The sequence below is a fragment of the Rhea americana genome, unplaced genomic scaffold (genome assembly GCF_003343005.1).
Source record: "Rhea americana isolate MKP2758 unplaced genomic scaffold, rheAme1 scaffold_469, whole genome shotgun sequence".
NCBI lineage: Eukaryota > Metazoa > Chordata > Aves > Rheiformes > Rheidae > Rhea > Rhea americana.
This window is the reverse complement of record NW_028186611.1, coordinates 251,299-277,456: the sequence shown is the minus strand read 5'-3', so window position 1 is coordinate 277,456 and position 26,158 is coordinate 251,299. Positions and strand designations below refer to the sequence as shown.

The window sequence follows — 26,158 nt, the reverse complement described above, 5'->3', positions numbered from 1 at the left end:
CACGCACAYGCGTGACTATTCAAATTCAAATTCAAGCCCTATCTCCCTCTTCTGCTGAGGATGCTTGAAAAAGAATAAAGCCAACTTAGCATTACCTCATCTTTCATCTGAGATTAAAAATTCAGTACTACTACTCATTCGTGCTTACCTGGAGGTCTGGGAATTGTTAACTTACTGAATAATTAATAAGCGCTACAGGATTGCTCTAATCATTCCACAAGCTTTGGCCAAGTGTGTGACAGACAGCACTCACTAAAAGTGGGGCAGAGCACCAGCTGTTTAAGAATGCAGACACATCTCAAGTTACAGATGTGGCTCAAGCTCTAATGAAACCGGTTTACCCAGACTTCCAGACTCTTAGGAAAGGCATCAGATTGGACAGTTATCAAGGATGTCTGAGCACTGCTTCCTCTTGAATGCTCTGAGGATACAGAGCACATCTTCATCTCCTGCTACATTAAATATGCGGAGGGGAGAAAGCTACCACAAACAAGGCAGAAAAATCAATCTCCTGATTTAGAATAAATTAGATAGTTCCCAAGAAGTTTAATGGGATGTCATATCACCCATACATTTCACAGTAAAGGAGAAAAAGAGCAGAACACTTCAATCTTTAAAATAATCTGCATGCTTCAAAAATAGCAAAGCTCCATCTACTGGAAGGATATATGCTGCAGAAGGCTGAAACATACCAAAGATCAGCAGGCTTCTCCACCTTCAGCAGATGACCCAGAATAAGCAGTAACAGGGACCAGATGGAGAACCTGATCTGGCAGGGGCATCTTACAGAACTACTATGACATTCCCTGAAAAGGAAATAAAAATGKCAGTACTCTCTGCTGACAAGAGCTGCCCAGCATTTCCACTGCGAGATGAACTGTGCACAGACCACAGCTCTGTACCAGCCTACTTTCTGGAAGTGGCATCTTGCAAAAGACAAATGTCTTAACACCAAACATCATGGTTACACTGGATAGAACCAGCAACATCAACTCCCATGAGAAACCCTAGTGAAGGAAAAAGGGAACATATATTGCAGCAGCCTGTCAGGAGACTAGGAAACCAACTGAGACCCAGCCTATCAACCAGTTCATTACCTGAGAATACTAACAAGTGAATCTTAAACAAACAGGTCAGCCAGGGACAGTGCCAGGGATGTCTATGGTACTGCCTCTGCCTCCTATTCAATCTTTGGGTGAAGAATACTAGGAAGGGGCCTCTAGAGGTCTCTAGCTCAACCTGTGCACCCAAAGCAGAACTAAAGTCAGATCAAGCTACTCAGGGCTTTATCAAACCAAGTTTTGAGTATCTCTAAGGATGAAGATTCCAAGACTCCACTCCAGTCCATCCACAAGCACATTCAGTATGGGTGGTACATGGGCCACAGACAGGCAGAGCAGACTTTTGATGTGCCTGGGCGATGCAGAAACTGCATCTGAGGAAAGAGACAGGTGTTTCCCATCTGCCTGCTGATCTTGTATGTCRTGACAACATCATCTCTCAGCATTTGACATCTACTTCTTAAGACATAATAAAATGCCCTGCCACTGTTCCACTCCACTGTAAACTCTGTAGTTTGGTATGAAGTACTTACTGGAGGACCACTCACCAAGAAGCAGCTAAGCCCTTGGAGTGTGCAGCCCCACCAGACAGTAAAGCATATGTAACTGGCTATGTAAGTAGAGGAAAGGGCTAGAGAAGTCACCTTTCTTATTCAAACAGCAGTCACCACAGAGCTCCTTATCGACAACAAAACTGTGACCTCAGGGGAGTACATATATTGGGGAGCAGCCAGCTGATGTCACACCTACTAACCTTGAAAATACAAAAGGAAATCAAAGTTACAGGCACACCCAGTAAGGTAAACGTCGCAGACAAGACATCATTGCCACAAAAAGGTGGGCTTCAGTTAGAGAATAATGTGCTGAGACATTCAGAGCCTGCTAGGAGGCAAGAAGGCCTTTACTGATACCAGTTTCAGAGTTTCCCCAACAAACACCAGACAAGAGAAATAAGTTCGCAGCTCTAGATATTCACTGAGGAACTGAGATCAATGAAGAAATGAATGGTTTGAGAGGCCTRAGGCTTGACTCTCAGCTGACTGCTCTCCATCCACCATCCTCAGGAGAAGATGTGCTTCTTCCTAGCTGCTAGTGAAGGACAATCTCCAACACAGGCAGCATACTGGGTATGCCTGCTTCCTCCACCCAGCCACGACAGCATGCAGACTGAGAAACCCTCTGAGCCATTATCCTTGGTGATCCCAACAGGGCTACAAAGCACCTCAAAGGCTGAGCCACGCTGGTCAGGCCTAGCAACTCTGGAAGCATCTCCCCTCTCATTAAAGACCCCTGAGCACGGAGGATCAGAAATCACACAGGACCAGTGAGACATCTGAGATGACTACAGCAGCTGCACAGCCCACACTTCGTGGCCCGGCTCCAGGCAGGCAGAGAGCAGTCAGGGCAGGAGCACAGTGGTTTATTGGTGACATGCGCAGAGATGACAGCGGACCCCGGTGCAGGGCGGCGGCTCTCTGATGGCAACAGAAGGGGACCCAGGGCTGCATTAGGTTTATGTCAGCGTCTCACCCTTCGTGACCTGTGGAAAGAGAAGAGAGCTAAGCTAGGACCCAGCTCCCAGCCCCCCGCCTGCTCCTGGTCTGCCACCACCCCACTCACCCGGGCCTCGATGTACTCGATCCTGCGCTCCAGAGCCGTCAGCTTTTCATTCAGCGTGGCGAGCCGGGACCTGCACGACATGTCTGCGGGGAAGCGGCAGTGAGGGCTACGAGTCAAGGGCCCGCCGCCGCCCACCCGCCCGGAGTTAAGGAAGTCCGCAATCTTCTTGATGGAGCTGGTGATCACCTCGATGTACTCACGGTTCGCCCAGTCCTGATGGATCTCCCGCTGCACCGGGTCTTCCTGCACCGACATGGCCGCCCGCCCGCCACGCACTGCGCCTGCGCGCGGCTGCGCACCACTCCCTCCTCCCCCCCAACCCCTGCCGCTTCCGGTGCCGGCGCACAAGGCCCCGCCCAGCGGCTCGCGCCCGCCTGAGTGGCGCCCGTCCCGTCCCCCCTCCCCCCCCGAGCCTGCCACAGCCATGCGCTTCTGCATCACTTTTATTTGTGACAGACGCGGCCACCGGCGCGGCCCCCGCTACTCGGCACTGCCCTCGTCGCTGCTCTCGGCGCTGCACTCGCTCGCCGTGCCGCTCGGCTCCTGCGGGAGAGGCTGCTGTGAGGCCCGCGCTGCCCCACAGGGCGGTTCTGCCCGCCTCGAACCTCGCTCCCGGGGGCCCTGGCCTGCTGCTCCCACCAACAGGCAGGAGAGCCACAGTTTCCCTGACGACAAGAACTCCTCTCTTGCCAGGCGTCCCGGTGCTGTGGGGAGCGCACTGCACTGGAAGGCCGCACGAGGACAMCCCTGCTCCCTCCCGGCTTCCTCAGGTTTTCACTCACCAGCTTGCCAAGCCCCTACCTCATCAGGAAATAAATAGTTACTTTTAGAGAAAAGAGACACCATAACCAGAGCAGTGGGCATCAGCCTGATGTCTCAAGATTTTGCCTGCTCCGGTGGTTTTAAATGAGTTAAGCCTGAGGCCTGATTTGGCAGAGCTCTGTTATCCCCCCCCCCCAGCATTTTCTCTGCCTTATAGTAACAGTTTTAACAGGTGGCAGAAGTAATTAAAAGCAACAGGTAGTGTGGCCTGTAAAGAAGTACCTCAGCCACATTTTCGGTAGAGTCCTCCTCATTGGAATCCCTTTCCTCGGATGCTTGAGACAAGATTTCTTCTCCCTAAGCGAAGCACAAAAAAAGGCTGTACTGAATTTATGTGAAGCAGCCAAAGCATGGCAGGGAAGAATGGAAGAAAGCAGCATTTAGTTATGATCTCACATAACTGAGTAAAAAGCAGCCTTTGCTTTGGTCATCGTGCTTGTACAGCAAAAGAGGAAGATGATGGTCAGGATTGGATTCTATTAGGGGACACACACACAAGAAAGCGCAAGAAAAGGGGTTCGAGCAGCCTTTATCTCTTCCCTTCTTTGCACGTAGTTCTTACCACCCAGAGGAAGGATCCCTTATATTCATTGTTACAAAAAATAAAAATCAGTCGCTTAAGCATGGAAGCCTTACGGTGAGGGATCCCCCAGTTGTGTAGCAATGGACCATGTGTACCCCTTGAAACTGTGGACTAAAATGCTTCCTTCTGTTGCACTAGATATGACCCGACTATGATCATGCTGAGTGTGGCATTACAGCTGTACTTGCACAAAAGGGCAGAGTTACAGTTGTCTGGACAGCATGACCTTTGTCCTTCCCCAGTTTTTAACTGCCTCAGACAGGAYAGTGTTTCTCACCTGAAGATCCCGATTTTTAAGGATGCCCACCCAAAATGCTTCCTGGCAGTGGTTGAACGCCAACATCGCTTTTACTCGATACACAAATTGTTCCAGTGACTTCTTCAACAAAGGCACATGGTTGGTCAGTCCAAGATCTTGTCGAATCTAAATATGGAACAGTACAATATGGTTACACTTGATTCTTGGTTAGGTTTTCTTGCTTTTTTTAAAAAAAAAGGCAGTATAGACTCAGGCGTGGGATAGAATTTCATTAGCAAATGACACTGTGTTGTAACGATCACCAGAAGCTGTGCTAATACAAGCCATGGTTATATAGGCGGGTGGGAAAGACCATGCCCCCACAAAGTTTGGCCAGACTGTGTCATTTCTTAGCCAAACTCTTTCATATCTGCTTTTTTAAAATAAAATTGAGAAACGCATTTTCTCTAAAGACAAAATAATTCCTTGCAACAATGCTAACAGCTATATCTACTCTGGATAAAAATAGAAGAAGCCTCAGCTTTTCTTGTGAACTCCTGAGAGAGGCTAGTAACTCCTCCACATAAATCAGATGAATTCTTCTGACACTTGGGAAATTCTTTTGAGAATCTGCTTTTCATTTGTTCCATCATCTCAGCAACAAAGTGATATCACTTGCTCTGTTCCCCAAGAACAGCAGCACAGAGCTCTGCTCAGACAGATCTCATATCGCTCATCACTTTTGCTCACTGCAGCCACAGCTTGTGTGCACATGAAGATCTGGAAGCTTCAGTGCTACTGGTGCTGGTGGCATGTGCAACTGACAGGGTGCATAAGTCTTACTCTTGCATATAAGAAATTTTCGGTGAACTAACAGAGCTATCTATGCAGGTCAGCACCGGACAATCAAACATTGCTAATTCACAGCAAAAAGCAATGCTACAAGTGGCCAGACTGTGAAACTACCTGCTTAAGAAAGGAGGTAGGTACTTGCTAATAGCCAAAAGCTGCAAACTAATCCTGCGGCAAGTTTCATATCAGGAAATCACTGCATTCTGAAGCACAGCAGGAAAAGGAGGAGAAAGGTGTTGAGCAAGCTACTGYTGAGCAATGGCAATTTTTCCCTGCTCAGTGTCCCATGCAGTTCCTGAGGGTCAGTGAGAACTCTTGTAGTAATGCATCAATATAGTCCAGAAATAGTGGGAGTAGCTGTCATTGCAATCACTATTCACCTGGCACAGTACAGTCATGGGATGCTGGACTAGGTGGTGGCAGTATTCTTTGGTGATTTTCTGGGACTCTGCAAGAGGGCTAGAAAATGTGCCCTACAAGTTGCACACTTTCATAAATTGGACCAGATTTCCATATCCAGAACATTAGGTACTTAAAATGTGTGTGCACTATTAACTCCAAATCCAACTTGTCCAGACCAAAGCAGCGCTGGCTTTTGGAGAAGTCGGACAGGAGGGAATGAATAGAGTTGCTCTAAGCAAAAATCAGCTGAGGAAGAGTTTCTGTGCCAGGTATTGTATGAGATATAGCTCCAGGTGAGCATGCCTGTCTGAGTAGTGTCTTCCTGCTAGTCTTGAATCTGCAATACAGAACAGACAACCTGCCATAAGCGTAAGCAATCACTTTATGCATAAGTTCCTTTATGAAAATGCTATGAAATCCTTCTTGCATAAGATGCTCTCTTTAGCTCTACTCTGAAATCTGATAAGCTTCATTTCTTGAAAAAGTTCAAGATGTGTTGGGAAGGAGGGCAGCACTGCTTTGCTTCATGTTCTGCCAAAAGAGAATAGTAGCTCAGTGCCAACACCAGTCTGTTCCCTGCACCTAGCAGTCTTAACCAGAACAAAATCAGTGAAGACCTCACTAATGACACCTTATCTACTTTACTGTGCTCCCTAGACCCTGAAGCCTGTCTGACTGTATGCAAGTGCTTCAGAGACTCAAAGCACTATGCTCTTTGCAAAAGTCTGTCTCCAGAAACTGTCCTTACGTCCTGTATTAGGTACATAAACTGAAGAGAGACTTGGTGTGGAAAAGTAAATGGTAAGACTTGGGAAGACACAGGTGAAGCTGAGTGCTACTGTCTATTGTGAAATGCTCTTTAAAGGTATCCCTGCTGAGGAAGACTAGCAAATCTTAAATAATGCTGCATGGTATGTCAGTGAGTAATTACTGGTTTTATATCAAAGTGAAAAATCAAGACTAGTTTAACAAAAAAGCCAGCATCAAATCTTCTTCAAACAGAAATGGAGCATTTATTGCATACATTGATTTGCCTCAACTCAGCTCCTGCCTTCTCATTCTTGCAAAAAGATGTAGCACAGAGACCTAATCAGATTGCAACAGATAGCAAAAGCTGTGGCAAAATGCCAAAATTCATTATTCATGAATTGCAGTTATATGCTAATGGGGACCATGGGCTGTGCTTTCTTATTTTGGATAGAGGGCAGCTCATTTATCCGCACAGCACTTGAAAATGCCGGTCAAGTGCAAAGACAAACACCCTGATTACAAGGTGCAGGGATGTCATCTTCTTTACAAGGTGAATTGTGACTTTAAAGAGAGCACGGGGATTTCACTTTCAAACATCAGCAGGGCTCTTCAGCATCTTCAGGGTTTGTGCCAGCTTCCAAGTCACCAAGCTGACTGGGTAGGTACTTCCCCATACTGATGACTGCAGTGCCATGTTCTGATTTTCACCTAGACTTTTTTTTTTCCCTGCTGCTGGTTGTGATTAAATCCCTAGCAAATCTAGCTCAGGGAGCCATGCTAATACCTAACTTTCTCCCTTCAAATACTCCAGCAGAGCTCCCCTCTAGAACAGGTATTCTTGGTCCTCTTGGGAATCCAACAGGAAGAAAGCATCATGCATGTGAAATTCCCTCTAACTGCATTTCCCTGCATGATCATCTTTGACAAGAAGCACTGGCTCTCTGCACTGTAAGTGGGCTATTAGTCCTGTCCCCCTTCCCTCCTGCCAGTCCCCTAGGAGAGACTGGCAGACTGGTTTGGGTGTCACCAGTATAATCCACTGCCTTTGCTCTCTTCTCTGGTAACAATGTCAATGTAATAATGTCAAAAAGGCATCATAAGAGSATTTTGTGTAGATTTTCCCCTGTCCAACTCCTGATGATGATTCCTGTAACTCATAGGGCTGTTGATCTCTGCCAATGCTTCTCTCCCATATTATGAATTTGGCATTCATATCTTATGAAAAGGCAAATGTTGCCTCTAAGGTCTTAGCTTGTGTTCTCAAAAATACCCCCTTACAGATGCCAACAACCAAAGATGTCAATAACTTCTGTCCTAAAAAACAGAGCATGCTAACCTGATCTGATATCCAACTCAGCCACTTCCACAAATATTTCAACTTCAGTCCATCAACCAAGGCTATTTTTCCTCCTCTGAGAGTTTCTGCCTGCACTGATACTGTTGGAAGCCTGCAGGTAGAACCTGCCTATGCTCTGGAAAAGCAGTGGAAGGGAAATAAGTCTTCCTTATGACAGGAGTTTGCACAGCAATTAGAGCTTATCTTACTTTGGAATGGCCACACATGTGATGAAGTTGTCTGGTACTCAGCTGCAAGGTTTTCAGCAAACTCTGCACATCATCCTGTAATAAAGAAGCAGAACAGCAAATCACTGACCATAACGCAAACAAGAATATTAAAATAGTATTAATCCTACTAATCCTTTCAAAGGTATGTTGTACATGTGCAGAAAACATCAGACAAATTGGATGAGGTCATAGGAAACCTGCACTGTGCATATAGTCAAGTAACCAGTAATGAAAGTCTGACCACACAAATCATAAGCATTACCAGGCCAAGCATTCTGAGCTGAAACTTGTTTTGCATCAGACTTGGAAACCAAATCACATCAGCCAAAGTTGCACACTTAGGATCAGGACAARCTCGCCCAATCTTATCTTGAGCACAACCTTCAGAAATAAGGAAAGCAGAGGGAAAATAGATTGCTAGATCATGGTATTCAAAATGCATGAAACCTGAACAATTCTTCCTCTTGAGCAAAGTACAAGGCATTTTCTGTTGTACAGTGGTAGCAGCTGGTTCTCTATTTGATAGCCTCATTCCCCCCACATCATCCCTAAGAACAGTGCAATGCAAAGGAGTTATGTATTGGAAAGTTAGACAAGCTGTTCAGACTAAGCCAAAGAATGAGTCTTACTGGCAAAATTGGATTGCCTTGCAACAAAGCAGGGGGAATTCAGTGAATCATTCTTAGTGCATCTTCATTGCCATGAAGTGCACTAAGGTTGGTYTGTCCATCTCCACTCATATGCATGTTGTACTGCTCAAAGCTCTAAAAATTAATTCAAAGACATTGTCCCTCTCAATAACACAAGCCCTGAGTAATCTGACTGCTTAAACAGGCTTCTTACTCTTTGAGAGACACATTTGTGGTGATAATTTTTGAAGGAGATTGAAGTCAAAAAGGATTCCTTTCTTAGCAGCGAAGCAGTCCTGTTAAAGAAGCGGAGTCCTTGATAGGTTAGGCAATGGTGATCTGTTTGCTGAAAAAGGGCTGGGCAGGCAAGTATCATACCAACATGTGACCAGAGACAGGAACGTCTTTATAGCAAGCATCAGTTGTGTTCGACCAAGTCAGTAACAGGTATCTTGACAGTACCTCAGACTTTGCTGATCTTAAGTTTGTAGAAGGGGATGATCTCCTAGTGGAGTCTCATTCTCTGGAGATATTCAAGGCCCGCCTGGATGCAACCCTGYCTAACATGCTCTAGGTGACCCTGCTTGAGCAGGGAGGTTTGACTAGATGATCTCCAGAGGTCCCTTCCAACCTCAACCATTCTGTGATTCTGTAACAATATACATACTGAAGGCAGAGGACAGCTAATGAATCTACTCCCTGAACAACTGGAAGAATGTCAAGAACACTATCCTGAAATTGAACTTCAGGATGTAGACTGTCACTTTCAGAAATACAGGATACATTGCCATCCTCCCTTTTTTGGCCAAGGAGATAACTGCTATGGAACTCTTTGCATTTAGCTTCTCAGAAACTGTCTCTGTGGTGCCTTCCATAACTTCAGGTAGACTTCCAGTCAAAGCAGAGTCCTTGAAGAGGAGGGAATGGAGGACAAGAATGCAGAAATGCAGTAAACTCAAATGAGAATGATTGCTGACAGTGCAACACATAAGGTTATGTGATGCCAACATGCTAAAAAACATTGCAGTATTGCAGGACTTCAGCTGTCACACTGTCTGTGATCTCAAAGCCTTTGGCTGATGACACAAGTAGACAAGCCATGAAGTGCTTTTAATGCTTAGATGTTTTGAATGTCTTGAAGGCTAATGTCAATGAGGCATCAGTGATAGAAGGACAAAACGTTGTTCTCTTCTAGCCCTTTGCCACTTAATCCTTACCTTTCTCCCTAACACAGGTGCTCTGATTTCAGCAAACCACCTCTTTATAAAAAAGGTGGGTATTGATATTCATTTCTCTGTTCTAGGGACTGCTGAACACCCCTGACTGCTTGGTCATGCAAAGCCAGAGACTTGCAGATTGCTTGGCTCAGCTCTGAAATAATTCATTGTGTGGACAGCAAAAGCTGGGAAGAGGGGTAGTGCAGGCTGCCTTTGCAGTTGACTAGAAAACAACAGAGACAAATCCAGCTTTCTTCCATGTGCATCCAGCCAAGTGAGTGAACTTTTTAAATACAGACCATATCACTATGATCTACAGGTCTGCCACTGCTAGCTGGAGTTGCTATAATGCAACAAAGAGCTGCTTGTGTTCTTGCTTTAGCTTCCCAACTGGTTCCAGACAGTTCTGTCTCCAAAATACTTACCCTGTGCTTTTTAAAGCTGTAGTCCAGGAGAGGCATGGCAAGCTTCAGAAACACTTCCACAAAGAGACGGCCATACTATAAAAGAATGATAAATTCTTATAAATTATAAACTATGTTTCGCCATTTCAGAAGGCAGGTTTAAATTCCTTTTCAAAGAACCATCACTAAGCCAAACAAGATCATGACACATTCTTTCAAGCTACCTTGGAGACTGTTCTCTCTTAGAGATCTTATTAAAGGCTATATTCATGTAAAGGCTGTACTTGGATGTACAGGATCAGTAAAGAGAACCATTTTAATCATTAAAAAAAAGAGAGAAGTTAGCAGGACAAGGTCTCATCCTTGTACACATCCCCAGTTTTATTCATTAGCAAATTGAGAACAAAACTGATAAATAGAACATGACAAAGTCACTACATGAATCCCAGCCAGAAAAGGGAGAGCTGCAAAGGGACATATGACCTTTCTCATCTTCAGCAGAGACCTGCCTGCTGTGATGTCTCCTCTGATTTAGAATATTATGGAGAAGAGTGAGGAGAAAGAGTCTAAAGTCTATAATGCCACTTGCAGGAAGTCTTTGCAGTCAAGCCATTCAAGGAGGATTAGTGGAAGACAGTTATATATATAAAAACAGTATCTGCTTTTATGAGAGAATTCTGTAACCACCCTCTACTCCACTAAGGCAACGATTCAAAAAAGATGGTACTTAAACGTCTCTCTTCATTGTTTTGTGTTCTTGCTTACCTTCAGGCAGATGCTGAGTACAGGTCTGCTGTCAAATACCTACTTAGACAAGAAGGGGGRAAAAAAAAGGCCAGATCAATCCACAAATTTAAAGGAAACAGTGGAAGCACAGCAGCAGTTAAAAATAGCACACTGCTGCTTACATGCTCTTCATTAGAGGAGTGCTATTTGGAGGCAATAACTTCTTTCAAATTTCAACAGAGAGCACCAGCTGAGTGCATGAATGGGTGTCACTGAACAAAGCATAGGGTTGGTACACAAAAGCACTGTGCTGTGCCTTTGCATTGATCACACAAGTATCGCAAAAAAGTAAGAGACAACAATACTGTAACTAGGAAAGGTATTTAAATGGGAATGGGTCAAAAGAGAGAGCAGATTAACAGCAGAATGAAATATTTGGATGAATGGTTGCTTAACAATCCAAAACGAAGGGAGCAGGAAGGTGGACCTTCTGCAAGTGACAAACTTATCTTCAGATTTGCTGAAATCTTAAATAGTTTGGGATCTGAGAGATCTAGTCCAGCTGAAAGGCAAGTAACCACATGGCAGCCAAAGCAAAACTGAGATGTGCAAAATAACGTATTTTGGAGGAGGTCATCTCACTGTTAAATTAACTGCATCAGCTGGAAAAGGTGCCAAATGTCACTATGCATAAGTCACACACAGCTGTTTTCCAACAGCAAACAAAGAAACTAAATAGATGGTCTCAGCTTTCTTACAGGATCTCTTCTGGTGTATGCATCATACTTTTGTCCGCGACCAATTCGGTAGCTAGTGAAGGCTTTAACTAGCACAGTGCACAGACACCAATAGGTGCTGCAAAAGTACCCAGGTGCTGCTATGGACTGCAAAAAGGAATTAGCTGAGCCAGCTCTACCCTTTATGCACTTGAAATGCAGRTGCCATGAGCACATCTAGAGTGCAGATAGGGCCCCAGTGAAGGCAGGTGAACAGAAAAATCCAGCTCAGTTCACTAAAGCTCATAAACAAAGACTYGGAAAGCTGGACTAGCTGATTGTCAGGGCAGATATAGGAAAAACAAATACAGTAATGACCATTTTAAGTGCAAAGAAGAGTGCAGCTGTACTGGCTTCTGCTTAAACCGTGGTTACGCTCTGTCACACTGAATGTAATAGGCTCTAAAACACATTAAAGGAAACATTTTATCCAGTGGGACTGGCTTCTGTAATTCACCACTACAGGATGACAGCAAGTCTTGGTAGGATTCAGAGGAAGATTGAACATGACCGTGGAGAGCAAGTGCAGCTGAGGCTGTTAGATAAGCACTGTGCCAGAATACAAACAGGAATTAAAGTCTCCTGTTCAGAGCATTAACCTGCCTCTAGCTAAGTAGATAAGGAGAATATTTCCTTCTGTCAAGCGTTATTCTGGATCTACCTGCAGGGTTTGTTCCCCTTGCCTCTTCCAGAGCTGACAGTAGATCCTGTCAGACACCAGACACTGTATTAGCAGATTAGGAGTTCACTCAGTCCTTTCCCTGCACTTCTCTACATCATCCTGCCTTTCTACAGACTTTTTATTTATATGAAAGCTATGCTAGTAGGATATGCAGGCTGTAGGAAATAGGAAGGATTAAAGAGCAAGTTAAATGGGAATCCTTGCACACATATTATGACTGGCTTTAGTTACCATCTCCAGGTTGTTTCACCACTAAACCATACTTCACATTTTTTCTTTGCACTTTTGAGCCTGTGTACACAGAGCCTTGCTGGGAATCTGAAGGGAAAGCCAGAAGAACATACCAGCTCCTCACCTTGACCAAATTAACGAGGATATGGAAATTTCGCACAGCAATGTTCCATTGTAACAGCTTCTCCAGTTGCACCTAATGGGACGCAAGGGGACAACATAGTAACCAAGATGGTGTTATTTCCTCTCACCTTGCTGAACGCTCTCTCAGCATTCACTATGCCCAGAGCCCAAAGTAGTGATGGCGATGTTTAAGAAAGAGGGACAAAGCTTCACCAGAGGCAGATTTTTCACTGCAATCCCAGCCTCATCAGTGCCCATATGCCTTAAAACTACTAAAAATTAACACATTTCCTTGGTTCTGAGAGAAGCTCCTAGTTGTGAAATACTTCTGCGCTCCAACACAGGTGTGCGGGACCAGCTGCACAACTTAGTCTTTTGCTGATTATTACCTATTTTTTGGCTACTGCTTCTGTTGGATTTACTGGATTTTTGACATGGTGCAGGACCCACAAAGAATGCTATTTATAGCTTAAAATTGATATACAGGATAATATATCTGAATACCATTCCTAGAAAGTTCAGCAGTAAAGTCCTGTCTGAGCTACATATACTTTATATTTTATACCCTTGAAGAGTTCAGATGCTTTTGTTTCCCTACCTCACTTGAGTCCGATGGCTTCCCAGCCGGGATGCTCTTCATTGAATTCTCCAGCTGAGCCATCATTACTTTGAAGAAAACTGGGAATGTCTGCCTGTTGAGAAAGCAAGAGCAAAACTAAAAGCCATCTTCTGAGCTTCTAGATAGGCTTCTTGTCCCTAGGACAATGTGGAAAACTGGAGGCAGCTCAGTTGGGCACCTTTCTCAGTAGAAAAGGACAGGAGATTGACCCTAGGACTCATCAGCATTTCTAGCCCAGCCCCTATGCAGGTAGGGAAAGTCACTATCACTTCCCCAGGATGAATCACACATAGACACCCTCCTCCCCTTCATAGCTCTGAGAGGTGCAGAATATAAAGCTTGCAGCTGTTAGCACAARAAGACTTTTGTAGTTCTTAAGGGCAGGAACTTTGGCCACTCCAGCATAAACCATGCTTCCAAATTCCTGTGCTGGCAGCAGAAACACCTTGAATCCTTGTACATTTGCACACTGCATACCAGCCCAGGATTGCTCACAGCCACTGCAGCTCTCTGAGGTAGGCTTTTAGAGTGCTTTATGCCACCACAGTAGCATAGAAAGAAGCAACATACTTGATGATGAAAGCAGTTCATTTGCCAATTAAAATGGCTCACAAATAATTAACTCAACATTGTGTATACGCACAAGGACATTCCACCCTGATTTAAAGCTAACTATGTACTGATCTATTTTGTACTGCCAAAAAAAATTTAGAAGTGCCCTGTGTTGCTCATAACAGTACTAACATGAAACTGTAACCTAAAAAGACAGACCAGAAAATCAGAAAATGAAATATATATAAAAAAAGCAGAAATTTACATTGTGCATCTCATGAAATTCAAGGTCTATATTGATGTAATTACCTGTTCAGAGTGGGATAAGTAGAAGAACATCCATCTTTGGCAGAGTTAATCAGCTCAGGAACGCCAGCACTGGAGATTTCCTCTATGGCTTTCAAGATGTTATCTGTGTGCTCCAGGTAGACGCTAAACCCAAACATCAGCTTAGTTCATCGTTAAATATTATGCAGAGTAAGACAGCAAGTCCTTAAACTCTCCACTATCTGCAGCATGCGGCCTAAAATTGTCAAGTTTATTCTAATGCCGAAGGTAAACACTTGTTGAAAATCTGAAGCAAACACTTAGAACTGTCCCAGTAATGCATTAAAAGCTACCAGAATTTGAAGCATATCTGGGTTTAATATTTACTCACTCTTGTATTTGATCTAAGACTCAATCCTGCTCTCCTTGACTTTAGCAAGAGCAAATTAGCCTTAAGCTTCATGAAAGCGAAAACACATACTTTGGTCCAGATTCATATTTCTATGCGTGTGCATGCGTGCGTATATACACACACATACAGATGTGCTGATGTATACTGACAAGGTATAATCTAGCAAAAATGAGGTTTATATATGCTTCTATGGCCAATGGCCAAGACAAATTTTTTTCTATTACTGTCTTTTAGTGCTGTAAAAAAAGTGCAAGTATGAAGGTTATGATGAGAGGGATCATCCCTCTACAGCAACAGCACCATGATCCCTTGTAATTGGAAACAAATTCTTTCGAGTGTCTCAGAATGCTTGAGACAACCTAGAAATCAGAAAGTTCAGATCATGATTAAATTCCCTTTCAGATTCAAGAAAATCAGATCACTTACATGGCTATGTTAAAAACTGTTGACTTCACAAATGTCAGTTTGGGTCCAAGCTATGCTTTTTATCTTGAGAAAATCATTTATAATAATTTATTTTAAAATTAAGCTTTTCAAATTTGTTTTTCAAAAATTCAAGAACTGCTCATGTCTTCCACGTAGGCTTGCAGAAAGTACCAACCTGACCACGTTCCCTTGCAAATCAACCCAGCACACAGTCCACTAATTAGTTTTAAGGGTCCTGGGGCTTGAATCATCAAGAAAACCTGGACAGATGCACAATGTAAGATTATTTACAAAGACCTGCTGTTAACTGAATTCAGCCCAGTCTTACCAGAGCAGAGTATGCAGTGCACTGTTGAACTGGCTGCCCTTCTCTCGGTCTCCACTGGGACTCACCCATGACTGGCAGAGGAACTGCTTCGCTAGTGAAGCTGTCAAAGATAAGGGATAAGATCTTAAAGAAAGATCTGGATGTATTTTGTTTCCTCGTGTACTGCACGAATCCAAGACAATTTCCTTCTTCCATACAAAGACTGTGTGTCCAAATGGCTTTTCAAAAGATCATAGTATCACTCTACCACCCAGTATGCCCTAACATTAGTAATTTAGAATGCATGCTCCCTAAAAAGCAGTAAAGGCCACGTGTCACAATAACAAAAATACACGCATATCCAGAGCATTCCTGGTCTGGAATACTTGTCCTGATCAGAGTTGTCATCTATCCCTGGCCATTTCTATCTGACAAACTTATATTAAGATCTGTTTCTTTGGTAGCTCATATAGTGAGCCAGTTGGATGGGGGGTTGGTTTTTGATTTTTTTTTTTTTGTTCTGTTTTTTTTAATTAGGGTGATAGGCCACCCTTAGGGCATCTATCTCTAGAAATGGAATTCCAGTAACAACTGAGTTTTCTTTTTGGCTACAGTTTTTTTAATAATAAATTGGAACAGATTAAAGTTTACAAATTTCATAAATTAAAGCTACTCACAAAGCTGTTTGTCTCTTGCAGAAATAGTTAACAACAAGATATTATTAATTAAAATCTGCCTAATCAATGTGCCAAGAAATAACTGTTCTCTCAACATAGGACTGTGTAAAATAGTAAAACAAAGGAGGGAATTTACAGCCAGATCCCTGGCTGCAGGGATCTGAGAAAGACTAGAGGTGTTTCAGCATGACAGCGTATGGCTGAGAGGGGTGACTCTATGTTTAAATTCTTTATTTCAGTGTCTAACAAAATGGAAAACGAATAGTTTTCTTGAATATTCCTTGCAAACATGTCTATTCCTTACCTGCTTGAATGCTATCCCCTTACAGAGCCAGTTCTAATCCCTGAGAAGAGCTGCTCTCTTGACTGAAAATACTTGTTTCACAGTGCTAAGAACAGATATGCTAACCCCCCTCCCGCCCCAAGGCAACAGTTGTGTTTGCATAGTTCATTTCCATCATTTCTGAAGATGAACTTTCACAATATCCTAAGACAACTGATATAGTTTACGATCACTTCCATAAAGAGTGGTTAAATAGGTGCTAAAACTGAACAGCAGACTAGTTCTTAGCCTTAGAAATCTTAAAAGCTGTGAGACTGACTTTTAAAAACATCAGCTAATGAAGTTGTAGTCTGCCTTCATGTATGTGACTGAGATACAGCAAAACAAATACCAAAAGAGCGTTGAAGAAATTTACTGTTGTTCCTTTTATTTAATGGTTAGGACTGTTCACCCCAGTGAGCTTGCCAGGATGCCTACAAGAAATTTCTCCCACGTAAGAAGCACTCCAGAGACAGAACTTAAGATTTCCAGGCGAAGGACAGCATGAGAACTAATCTATGATAAGAGGTTCTTCACATGTTACCTATTTTCTCTCTCTTCCAGCCGGTCACTGGTTTCTCAGCAATGGCAATCAGGAGCTGAGCGAGGGTGAATGCACACTGAAAGCTGGGAACACTCTGCTGGAAATTCACTAGATACTGGAAACTCTCACTGGGGATGACAGGAAAGACAAATGGTAAAGACAGTGTAAACAGGGTAATCTCCCAGAAACACATAAATAAAAAGGATCAGCCTGGATTCCACATCTCATCAGCCCAGCGTTTTGTCTCAGGCAGTGCCTTTTAACTATGCTGAACATATTTACTCCTTCTGTGAATCCTACTGACTTCCTATTCTCAAATAGCATGCATATAAATGAGATTCACAGACTAATTTTATAATGCAGTAGCTCCTTTTTATTAGCTTTGAATGTATTGCCATTCATGCATTGCCATGAATACAAAGCTCTTCTCTGTTAAAAGGCTGAACCATGTGATCTGCTTCCTTGCCCTATCCCATGCCTTATTTCATACACCTCCAGTACAGTCRCTTTTATTAGTCTGGTGGTTTGGTCTTTGCAAGACCTTCCTGGCCAGTAGCACAGCAGAGAGTAATGCAAAGTTTGCTCTGGCTAATGAYGTACACTATTTCGGATTTCAGCAACTAACAGAAGATAACTCATTTCCTGATGCCTGTCTACCTCCCTCTCCTTCAGCAGATGCAACCAACAGAGGTTGCATCAGTTATGAACAACTTTCACAATTGTGAATCACCCCATTCCTAGTACAATCAAATAGGTTTCCCTTGTGCAGTGGCAGAAGTTCAGGCTACAAAGACATTTAGAAACCTTTCAAATCAACAGGACTTTGATTGCTGACTGCTTTTCAGACTCCAGACAAGAATTTCTAACCAAAATACATGCTTCAAAGTATTTTTGATATCAAATTCCTTGTGCATGTTTCTTCCACTCAGTGTGTCAGATTGTGCCTGGATCTTCACACAGTATCTCATACTTGGATTTTAGAATCCTGACTTTGATGGATAATAAGTCAGTTTTGTCAAACACACCTTTATTCAAAATTCCTCAAAAAAGAAAACAAACAAATACAGAACAACAACAACAACAACAACAAAGCCCTGCTTGATCCTACCTTATCAGCTCCTCAATAAGAAGAAATTCTGTCTCTCCCGGCTTTAGCCTGTCTGCAAGAACTTGGAGGGCTGACCTTAGCAAGTCAGTATTTTCATGCTGAGAGAATCCATTCCTAAGGGCAGAAAAAACACCAATTCATCATCAAATTAGGACAGTTATAAAATGCAAAAGCTAACTGAGGATATGTTTGCAACAAGAAAAATAAAGAAGCTTGTTACACCAAGAAGAGCCCAGCAACATGAAAATTATAGGAGACTTAAACTGGAAACCGATTTTGATGGCAAGCTTGGATCATATACATTCACTTCATCTTTTTCAGAGTGGAAAACCTTGTGCACACAGCATACTAACTTTTCATGAGAGTTCAGACCCTGGCTTGAAAGGGCCAGGACATTTCTTGCAAGTGGAAGTCTATATATATGTATGTGTGTATATATATATATATATATATATATATATATATATGTATGTATATATGTGTGTATATATATATATACACACACACACACACACACACACACACATGAAAACAAGGTTATGCAGACCTGATAAAGAAGTATGTCTAATGAACAGTTCAAATGCAGTGACAATGCCTGGTAACCTCTTAAACTACAAGTAGAAGCCTAACTGGCATGAAAACTGCATAGACCTTCACTGATCCTCTGAACTACCAGATTTCTGTGAAATCATTCACTGAGGATATATATATGCTGGAAATGCTCAAATATGTCCATATTATAGATAGACTGTAGACTGAATGCAAGGAGTTGATAATGATAAAGGTCAAGTGCGCATTTAACATGCAAAGTAGTTAACAATCAGTAAGAATAAATTATATGTATGAGGACTTGATTAAATTACATAAAAGGAGTTGGAACTTGCTTGCTGGACTTACGTAGTGGTACAGATGGACCAAATATATTCCTGCCTGACCCACAGTAAAGCAGAACTATGTTACTTTCTATCCAACCTCAACAGCAAAACTATCTTAAGCTACACCTGTTGTTACAGGTGCCTATTAAATGTGTCAGGTTCTTCAGTTTACAAGATAGGCACTCAGGAGCAATCAATATTAATGTTGGTTAACAAGTAAATGATCAGTCCAGGAATAGTCGAGGGTAAGAAATTCCAAAATTTCTAGGCGGAATGAGAATCGCACTGCTAGGTGTGGTGGTGTGCCACTTACACTGGTCTTAATTCAAAACCACATGTGTTAACACACAGCCTTAATTCAGTTCAGGGTCAATCAACAGACTTTGTCATAACTATAAAAGTGTGTTCTTAAAGTCTTCAGCCACTGCAGCATATTGTTCTACATGGCTGACAGGCCATTTGCTAGGTACGAATACTTTGAAGAAAAGAAATAAGAAAAGGAAGCAATAAACAGACTTCACTTATTTATGTGACTATACACTCTTCTCTTTAAACTCACCAAGCAAATAGGAAGCGAAAAGTTAATAGCAATTGTTGGTAACAAGAGGACATCAGCTGGTGCTCCTGAATGTTCACCCCTGGTCCATCTACCACACCATGATTTTCTGTAACAACTGCCTTAAATACAGAACAAACCATTTATTAAACACTCTTCCAGGGGAAAATAATGGCAAAGGTTCTATTTACATAAATTCCCATAAACAGAAGCAGCCAAATCCATTCTCCTTCCCTTCCCACTTACAAAACTAAAAATATCTTTAGAGGTGATATAACTTGACAATTCCAAGGCAAAATTGCTGCCCACTAACCTGAAAGTAATTGTGCATGTTCTCCATGTGATTACACAGTGGCTTTAGTAGCTTGACTACATATGTAGCAACTTCCTTAGGAGATTTCTGACACAGGTGGGAAAAGCCAATATCCTTGTAGCTCCTCTCCTGCAGAAAACCCAAAAGTTTAAAGCTTTTTCATCAGTCTTACCTGAGAAGAACTTCATATGAAGTGCTGCTACTTAGATTGCCTCTGAGCTGTGCAATTCCTGATGTCATACTCTTTACCAGGGAGACTCACAGAATAAGGAAGCTGGCTTCTGCTGAACAAGCAGCTCCAACTTTCAGACAAGTGAATAATATTTCATGCAAAGAATAAAACTAATGTGAAACACATAGCTCATTTACACTTTACTCAAACACTAAGAGACAGAGTCTCTGCACATGGGAACTAAAACAGCTACAGAGACAAGGAAAAAGAAGGTTGAATGTTAAGGAGTCAGTCAGGCTGCTGTAGTAAGTTTCTTATAGTTTAATATGTTGGACCACACAAGTTTTCTTCTTGGTGGCATCAGCCAGAAATGCAAGAAGGAGTCACAGCAGTCAGGGTGATATTCTAAAAACAACATCGTCTAGTGTTCCTCACCCATTATTTAGCGGATGCAGAAGAAGAACAAGAAGAGGAGCCTTTCTCTTGTATTTAGAGACTTATCCTTCAGTTAGAGCAATTAGGGCAGAGACTCCTCCCTCACAGAGGCCTAGCTTCTCCTGTAGCCCTCTGACCTGAGCTGCTTCTCACACAGCAGAGCCAGTCTCTCCAAGCTGGGCTGGGAAAAGAGTCACCCAAGCTTCAAGGCTACAGGGTTCCCCTTTAGCTACATGCCCTTTCCTGAAACATACAGGGAATCAGATGCTGCAAACAGTTTAGCAAGGGAAGCAGTACAGAAGTGTCTTTTGAAAGGGCAAGGGCTGCTCTGACACACAGTTGGGGGTCAGACACACTATTGATGGGTTTTATGCCATTTAATCCTTCGGTGATTTCTGAAAATAATCTCTCTCAAGGAAGGCTTGGGGGCCACTGGAGTGCTCAGCCTCAGTATTTCCCCATCAATTGCTGCTGTACATGCCTTTAAGAAGGGGACTCGTCTTGTGGGGCCTGGGGTTAGCATGTGTTCCAGCTTCCAGCACAGGTCATCCAGAAGGAATAAAAGTTCAGCGGGCCCCAGCTGCACAACTTCACTAACCTGCAATTACAAGGAAGAACAGTCATTTTCAGGGCTCAGCGCCTAACTGCAGTGTCTTGAGATTCAATTCCATCCCCTCCATTTCCAGTTATGACTACCAGCTTAGTGAATCTCAACCAGGGACCAGTTTGGTAGATGCTAGAGTTAAACATCTCCCCTGTTGCAAGTATGGACTCACTGGTTTGGGCTGCTCAATGCATAAAGTGAACCTGGCACTCTGAACACAGCAGAGGCAAAAGCAGTAACATCCTACTGCTGAGAGAGAATCCACTTATACATTGAAGTTCAAAATGCCACTAGGATGATAAGGATAAAAAAAGGCTTAAGCCTAAGCGAGTCAAAAAAATCACACCACCAACTGAGCAAAAAGTGATTTGAAATAATCCCACAYAGTCCAAGAGATCTGTCAAGTAGTCTCTCAAAGGACCTGTATCCTGCAAGCACAGACACAGTTGTTCTTGGAGCAGGCCAGGTGGTACCCCAGCCTCCCACAGGCCGTTCAGCACTACCTGCAGAGGAGGGGTGCTCAAGAATCTAATTGTGCTGACACTGTGCAGACAAAGCAAAAGTCTATTCATAATCCAAGGAGTATGAAGATCAGGGGGGATGATCTTGGAATGCTAATAGACTTTTGTAGGCCTTTCAGTTAGCTTTAATATGACTTAAAAAGCATGTAACATGTTCTTGTAAGTTAAGGTTTTCAGACTAAGTAGGACACACAAAGATACCAGAGGAAGAAGAATAAAAGGCAGTAGCTACATTCAAAAAAAGTAGAAGCTGTGAACTTTTCACATTTTAGTAATTTTACTGTAGCATAACAAAATTAGATTACAGTTGGACTCAGTCTGCCTGCAAACAGGATAACAAACTTAAGCACTTCTGCTTTCCATATCCATATTAATGCAGTTTTATAAAACTGCCCAGATGATAAACAGGACCCTGCCCTGTGAGGCCACACCCATGACACTGATCCCACATTTGTGCTGAGTTTCCCATCTGCTGATGCTTTGAGACGCTTGCCTTTCTGCACCATTAGTTAAATGTCAGAAGATCTCTCTAACAGGGTGGCCAACTCTTAGTGCTTTTAACGTGCTAGAACGTAGCAGCATTCAATATTAAAGGCATTTTCTTTCTGTTAAGTCTATACCTGTTATATGGTATCTTTCCCTTTTGTGCAACATTTATATTGCATTATTTCTAATGTCGTTGCTGTACTTCATGTCTACTGTTCTCAGGAAAGTTCTTTTCATCTCAGTGCTTTGAAGTACTTGTTTTTTTGGGGGGCTAATCCTTTCCTGGCACCCAGCTCACAGCCCTGAATCAACACTTCTTAACATCAGTTTCTATCCATTTGAGTAGAACAAAAAAAAGCCAAGGCCTCAGAGAAAGCCAGTTATACAAAATGATCTCGGTATGGTTTATGGCACTGTTACATTCACCTCTGTATGCATCTCTGTGTCCAAGACACGCTTTGTCAGCAGCCCACAGTGCAATACAGTGAACACATCAAGGTCTAACTCTCGGAAGTACGGACGATAACTCTGCAGCTGGGCCAGAGGGTTTCCCGCCTCTCTTTCAGCAGCTGTCTGAAAAGCAAATGGCAGAATTAAACTGCGGCCAAGGCTGCACATTAACAGAGGATAAATCTTGTAAAATAATGGGACCTATAGTACTATCTCTTGTCATTTCCAAGGCATTGTCTAATTGAGTGCCATTCTGTTGACATCAGTGTATTTTTCTATCAGTTTCCTACCATGCTCTCTAGCTCAAAGAAAGCTGTTTCTTTCCCATTGTCTTCTATATTTCTTACCAAGTTGAAAAAGAATGAATAAAAATTTTCAACAGTTACTGCAGAGACAAGCACATARAATCAGAAACATTTTCATTTTGGACTACATAAGGCACTAAAAATGTTCTGAAAACAAAAATAATATCTATGTAACTGGAATAATCTTTGCCATCTCCTCTCTGTGAATCAACAGCCACCATGAAACCTGTTCTTGGTGAAAGGCAGTGGCCCATAAGCACCACAGAAGATGAAGGCAAATAATTTTCTCTCTGAGAAATACCAGGACAGTAAACTGCCTGCGTTGCTACAATGCTACGTTGGAGGAGCCTTCAATTGATAGATAACGTTCTCAGAGACTTGCTCAATATGGCCCTGTCACAGCAGCTGATGTACGTTACATATGCCTCACAACAAGATTTCTGCATTCTGTTTCTAGTCTTGAACAGAGCATGACATCTAAGAACTAGTTTATGACTAGTACACAGGTAAGAAAGATTCCCAAAATTATTGAAGACTTTATTCCCTGTAACTTAAATTATTTTGTTATATCTGACTCAGTTATCACATCTGTACATTTTGGGAGATGAAAACTGGGTTAAAAATAGAAACCTATCATAGTCATAACCAGAGAATAACTAATAGTATTTCTGAAAATCCACACATCTGCACTGCCCTGCTGGAGTGGCTGGCCTCTGGTAACCAGTTTTCAAAATTCAGATGGTAGGCAGATGTCAGAAAGTAGAATTGAAACTCTCAGTTGCAATTAACTTTTGCAATTAAGAGCTCCTCTCAGTGCTTTTATTTACGCTTCTTTGTTGCCTCCTCTTGTCTGCCTTTCTCCCAAGTCCGTGGGAGTATGTAACTACCTTCTCCAGCTCGGAGAGCTCAGTATCAGGCTGATTTCCCTCAGAACTGTCAYCCACTTGGGAACGGTCTGCAAAGCAGGTTTTGCTGCCATCAGGCTTCTTTTTCTTGCCTTGAAAAGAAAAATGACTTCAGAAACAAAGACTACACTGTACTCAACACAGGAGGAGCTACTAGGCTTCAAGACAGGGAAATGGTGCAGGCTGTAYTTTAATCAAATCTACGTGTGGAACACACATAGACTGTGTGTCATCTGTAGCCAGGATCATGGTCCAAAACAGAGCCAAACACATTCTGGGCTCCCTCCCCAACTGGCTTCTTTTTTAAAACAAAATCRCAGTAAGAAATTAAAACAAGTCTCACTTTTCTTACTTTAGTTTAAACATGTTACAATATAATCGCAAAAATGGATGGTCTTCTCCAAAAATTCTTGGAACAAAACTAGTGTTGCTGTCTCAGACACAGTACTAAGAAAGGAGGTGGACTAGGAAAAGGAAGATAAAACATAGAACTACAACAGGGACACACAGGGATGCTAAGGCAATAGCAGAGTAGCTCAGTGAATTTCTCATGTTGGTCTTTACTGCTGACAATGCTGGGAAGATTCTCATACCCAAAGCACTGTGTAGCAGAGAGGTCAGAGGAGCTACATGAATTTCAAGTAATCATACAAGAATTATTAAATCAATCAGACAAGCCACATCTTAGATCTGACATCTAACTGGACGAGTCACAAGCACTAGGTGATACTTGCACAAGGGCATCCAGAGGACTGATGGTGTGCTAGTGTAATTTTCATTGACACAAAAGATCTCYCTAGAGACCATTGAGTTGATTTAGACCCCTAGGAAAATGGCTAAGTTGGCTACAGTAATAAAATCACTGAGCATGCAGAAAAATAGTCTGTTGGAAAAGAGTTAGCAGGGTTACTGCAGAGGAAAAGCCTGCCTCACTAGCCTGTCAGAGCTCTACAAGGATGTTGACAGCATATGAATAAGGGAGATCCAGCAGGCAGAAGAGATTCAAAAATCTTTAACAAGGTTTTGTACCAAAAAGCTACTAAAGAAYTGAGTTGGGATGGGACAGGAAAAAAAGGTACTCTCATGGACTCAAAGCTTGTTAGAGGGGAAGCAGCAAAGGGTAGGGCTTAATGGGCACTTTTCTGATGGAGTCAGCAAGGGTAGTCCTTCAGGAATTGTTTTTTTTACCCAACTTCTTCATAAGCAAATTGAAAAAGGGAGTGCTCAAGGAAATCTCCAACAACCATAAAATTTGGTATATGCCTTCATCTGCCATTTTACAATTGCTGCACTGATGAGGTAGTTCTTGCTCCCTCTCCTCGGAGGAATCATTTCAGGCTAAATTTCATGATGAGGCTTGAGCTGATCTACCAGCCCTGTGGCAGCCCCCCTTCTCCTTCTATCTCCTTCTTATGCTCCGAGCCACATACTCCCAACACTTGTACTTGCACTGACTTAGGCAGTCTGATCACTGGTTAGGCAGAGACAACAAGTGAAAAACTAACCAACCTAGCAGAAAGTAAAAAGCCAAAGTGGCTTACTGTGTCATCAGGTGACCACCAGAACCAACATGAGGGACAGGAAATCAGGCAACAGAGTGGAGGTGTGGGGAGAAGAGGGGAACCTCTCTGTATATGATGGCAAGAACTATCACATTTGGCTCAAACACAATGAGATGCTGCACACCTAGAAGAGGGGAGAGGTTGGTGTTACACCTATATTTTCTCAAGGCTTCACCCACAGTCATAACACTTACTGATTTTTGTAGCTAATTAAACTGAGCTCAGGAATTGCTTGCAAAGGTCTGGCCTGGGCTTACCTGTCTGAGCACTTCCTTTCCCTCTTTCAAAATAAAATATCTGAAACAATGGATGCTCTTGTTTTCCACAGAGCATAGCCATAAATCTCCTATTGTATTCAAAACTCCTACGTGACAGGTTCAGTCCCTACAGAACGTGTTTGGCAWAAGAGAAAGCACAGGAGAAAAGGGCTCTCCAATCTGTGTCATCCGTCCGGTTGTTTTCATTGAATAGAACGTAAAGTTTTGAAGCCCTAAGTAGGTCCAACTTGGCTAAAACACAGGCACTTTTCCAGTCAATGTTAATCTAAATTAGAGGCAGAACTGAAGATAGAAAGAACAAACCAAATCTTCAGGAATTCAGCTTAAAATCCTGAAAGGCAAGGTCTGTTTCTTCTCTGTGGGAGCTGGAAACAGGAAAGGATGAAAGAGACATTTTCTTGTACAGTAGAGCCACGACAATGTTCCTAAGAGATCAGCTAGGTAYAACCCAAAGGACAGAGACTGGCAAGCAGCTCAAGCCACAATCTCAGTACCACAAAGTGCACAAACCCCTCAAAGGCAGAACAACTTACTACTGTAGCAAATACTTTGGCAGGTGAAAACAGTCAGCAAAGGCCATGGGTTGTAAATATTGGATGTTAACCATCATCTCCCCCAAGAAGATGGACTATCACCTACCTGGGGTAGGACTTTTTTTTTTTTTTTTTAATATCCCCACCTTTGTTGCAGATAAAATAACAAACTAGATATCCATACCAGGAATTCTGTGCTTTTCACACACACAGGTGCAATGGCTGCAGTGCAACATGTCCAGTTAAG

General features: G+C 42.7%; 2 protein-coding genes across 4 annotated transcripts in view; both read right to left on the bottom strand.

The window, feature by feature from the left end:
* Nucleotides 1–2,395: 2,395 nt before the first annotated feature.
* Nucleotides 2,396–2,979, bottom strand: BRK1 (BRICK1 subunit of SCAR/WAVE actin nucleating complex). Its single transcript, XM_085316407.1, has 2 exons — nt 2,682–2,979; nt 2,396–2,601 (listed from the first exon to the last, which is right to left on the bottom strand). The coding sequence occupies exons 1-2, from the start codon at nt 2,934–2,936 to the stop codon at nt 2,575–2,577; spliced, it is 282 nt and encodes a 93-aa protein (XP_085172533.1). The 5' UTR covers nt 2,937–2,979; the 3' UTR covers nt 2,396–2,574.
* Nucleotides 2,980–3,106: 127 nt separating this feature from the next.
* FANCD2 (FA complementation group D2) overlaps nt 3,107–26,158 on the bottom strand; it is a 55,639-nt gene continuing 32,587 nt past the window's right edge. For all 3 annotated transcript variants that reach the window (XM_085316402.1, XM_085316403.1, XM_085316406.1), the window contains 17 exons: nt 23,521–23,630; nt 22,305–22,451; nt 20,749–20,865; nt 19,661–19,789; nt 19,351–19,469; nt 17,917–18,030; nt 16,809–16,936; nt 15,287–15,386; nt 14,163–14,285; nt 13,281–13,374; nt 12,684–12,755; nt 10,910–10,948; nt 10,166–10,240; nt 7,874–7,948; nt 4,364–4,510; nt 3,726–3,800; nt 3,107–3,224 (listed from right to left, as the gene is read on the bottom strand). In XM_085316402.1, coding sequence (XP_085172528.1) covers nt 3,162–3,224; nt 3,726–3,800; nt 4,364–4,510; nt 7,874–7,948; nt 10,166–10,240; nt 10,910–10,948; nt 12,684–12,755; nt 13,281–13,374; nt 14,163–14,285; nt 15,287–15,386; nt 16,809–16,936; nt 17,917–18,030; nt 19,351–19,469; nt 19,661–19,789; nt 20,749–20,865; nt 22,305–22,451; nt 23,521–23,630 — 1,727 coding nt within the window. In that variant the 3' untranslated portion in view covers nt 3,107–3,161. The remainder of the gene's footprint in view (nt 3,225–3,725; nt 3,801–4,363; nt 4,511–7,873; nt 7,949–10,165; nt 10,241–10,909; nt 10,949–12,683; nt 12,756–13,280; nt 13,375–14,162; nt 14,286–15,286; nt 15,387–16,808; nt 16,937–17,916; nt 18,031–19,350; nt 19,470–19,660; nt 19,790–20,748; nt 20,866–22,304; nt 22,452–23,520; nt 23,631–26,158) is intronic.

What these genes read in the sequence shown, in the direction of transcription:
- BRK1 (XM_085316407.1), bottom strand. Translation starts at nt 2,936, where the DNA reads ATGTCGGTGCAGGAAGACCCGGTGCAGCGGGAGATCCATCAGGACTGG. An exon ending in TCGAGTACATCGAGGCCCGG is followed by an intron (nt 2,602 to 2,681) that starts GTGAGTGGGGTG and finishes CTCTTTCCACAG; the next exon opens with GTCACGAAGGGTGAGACGCT.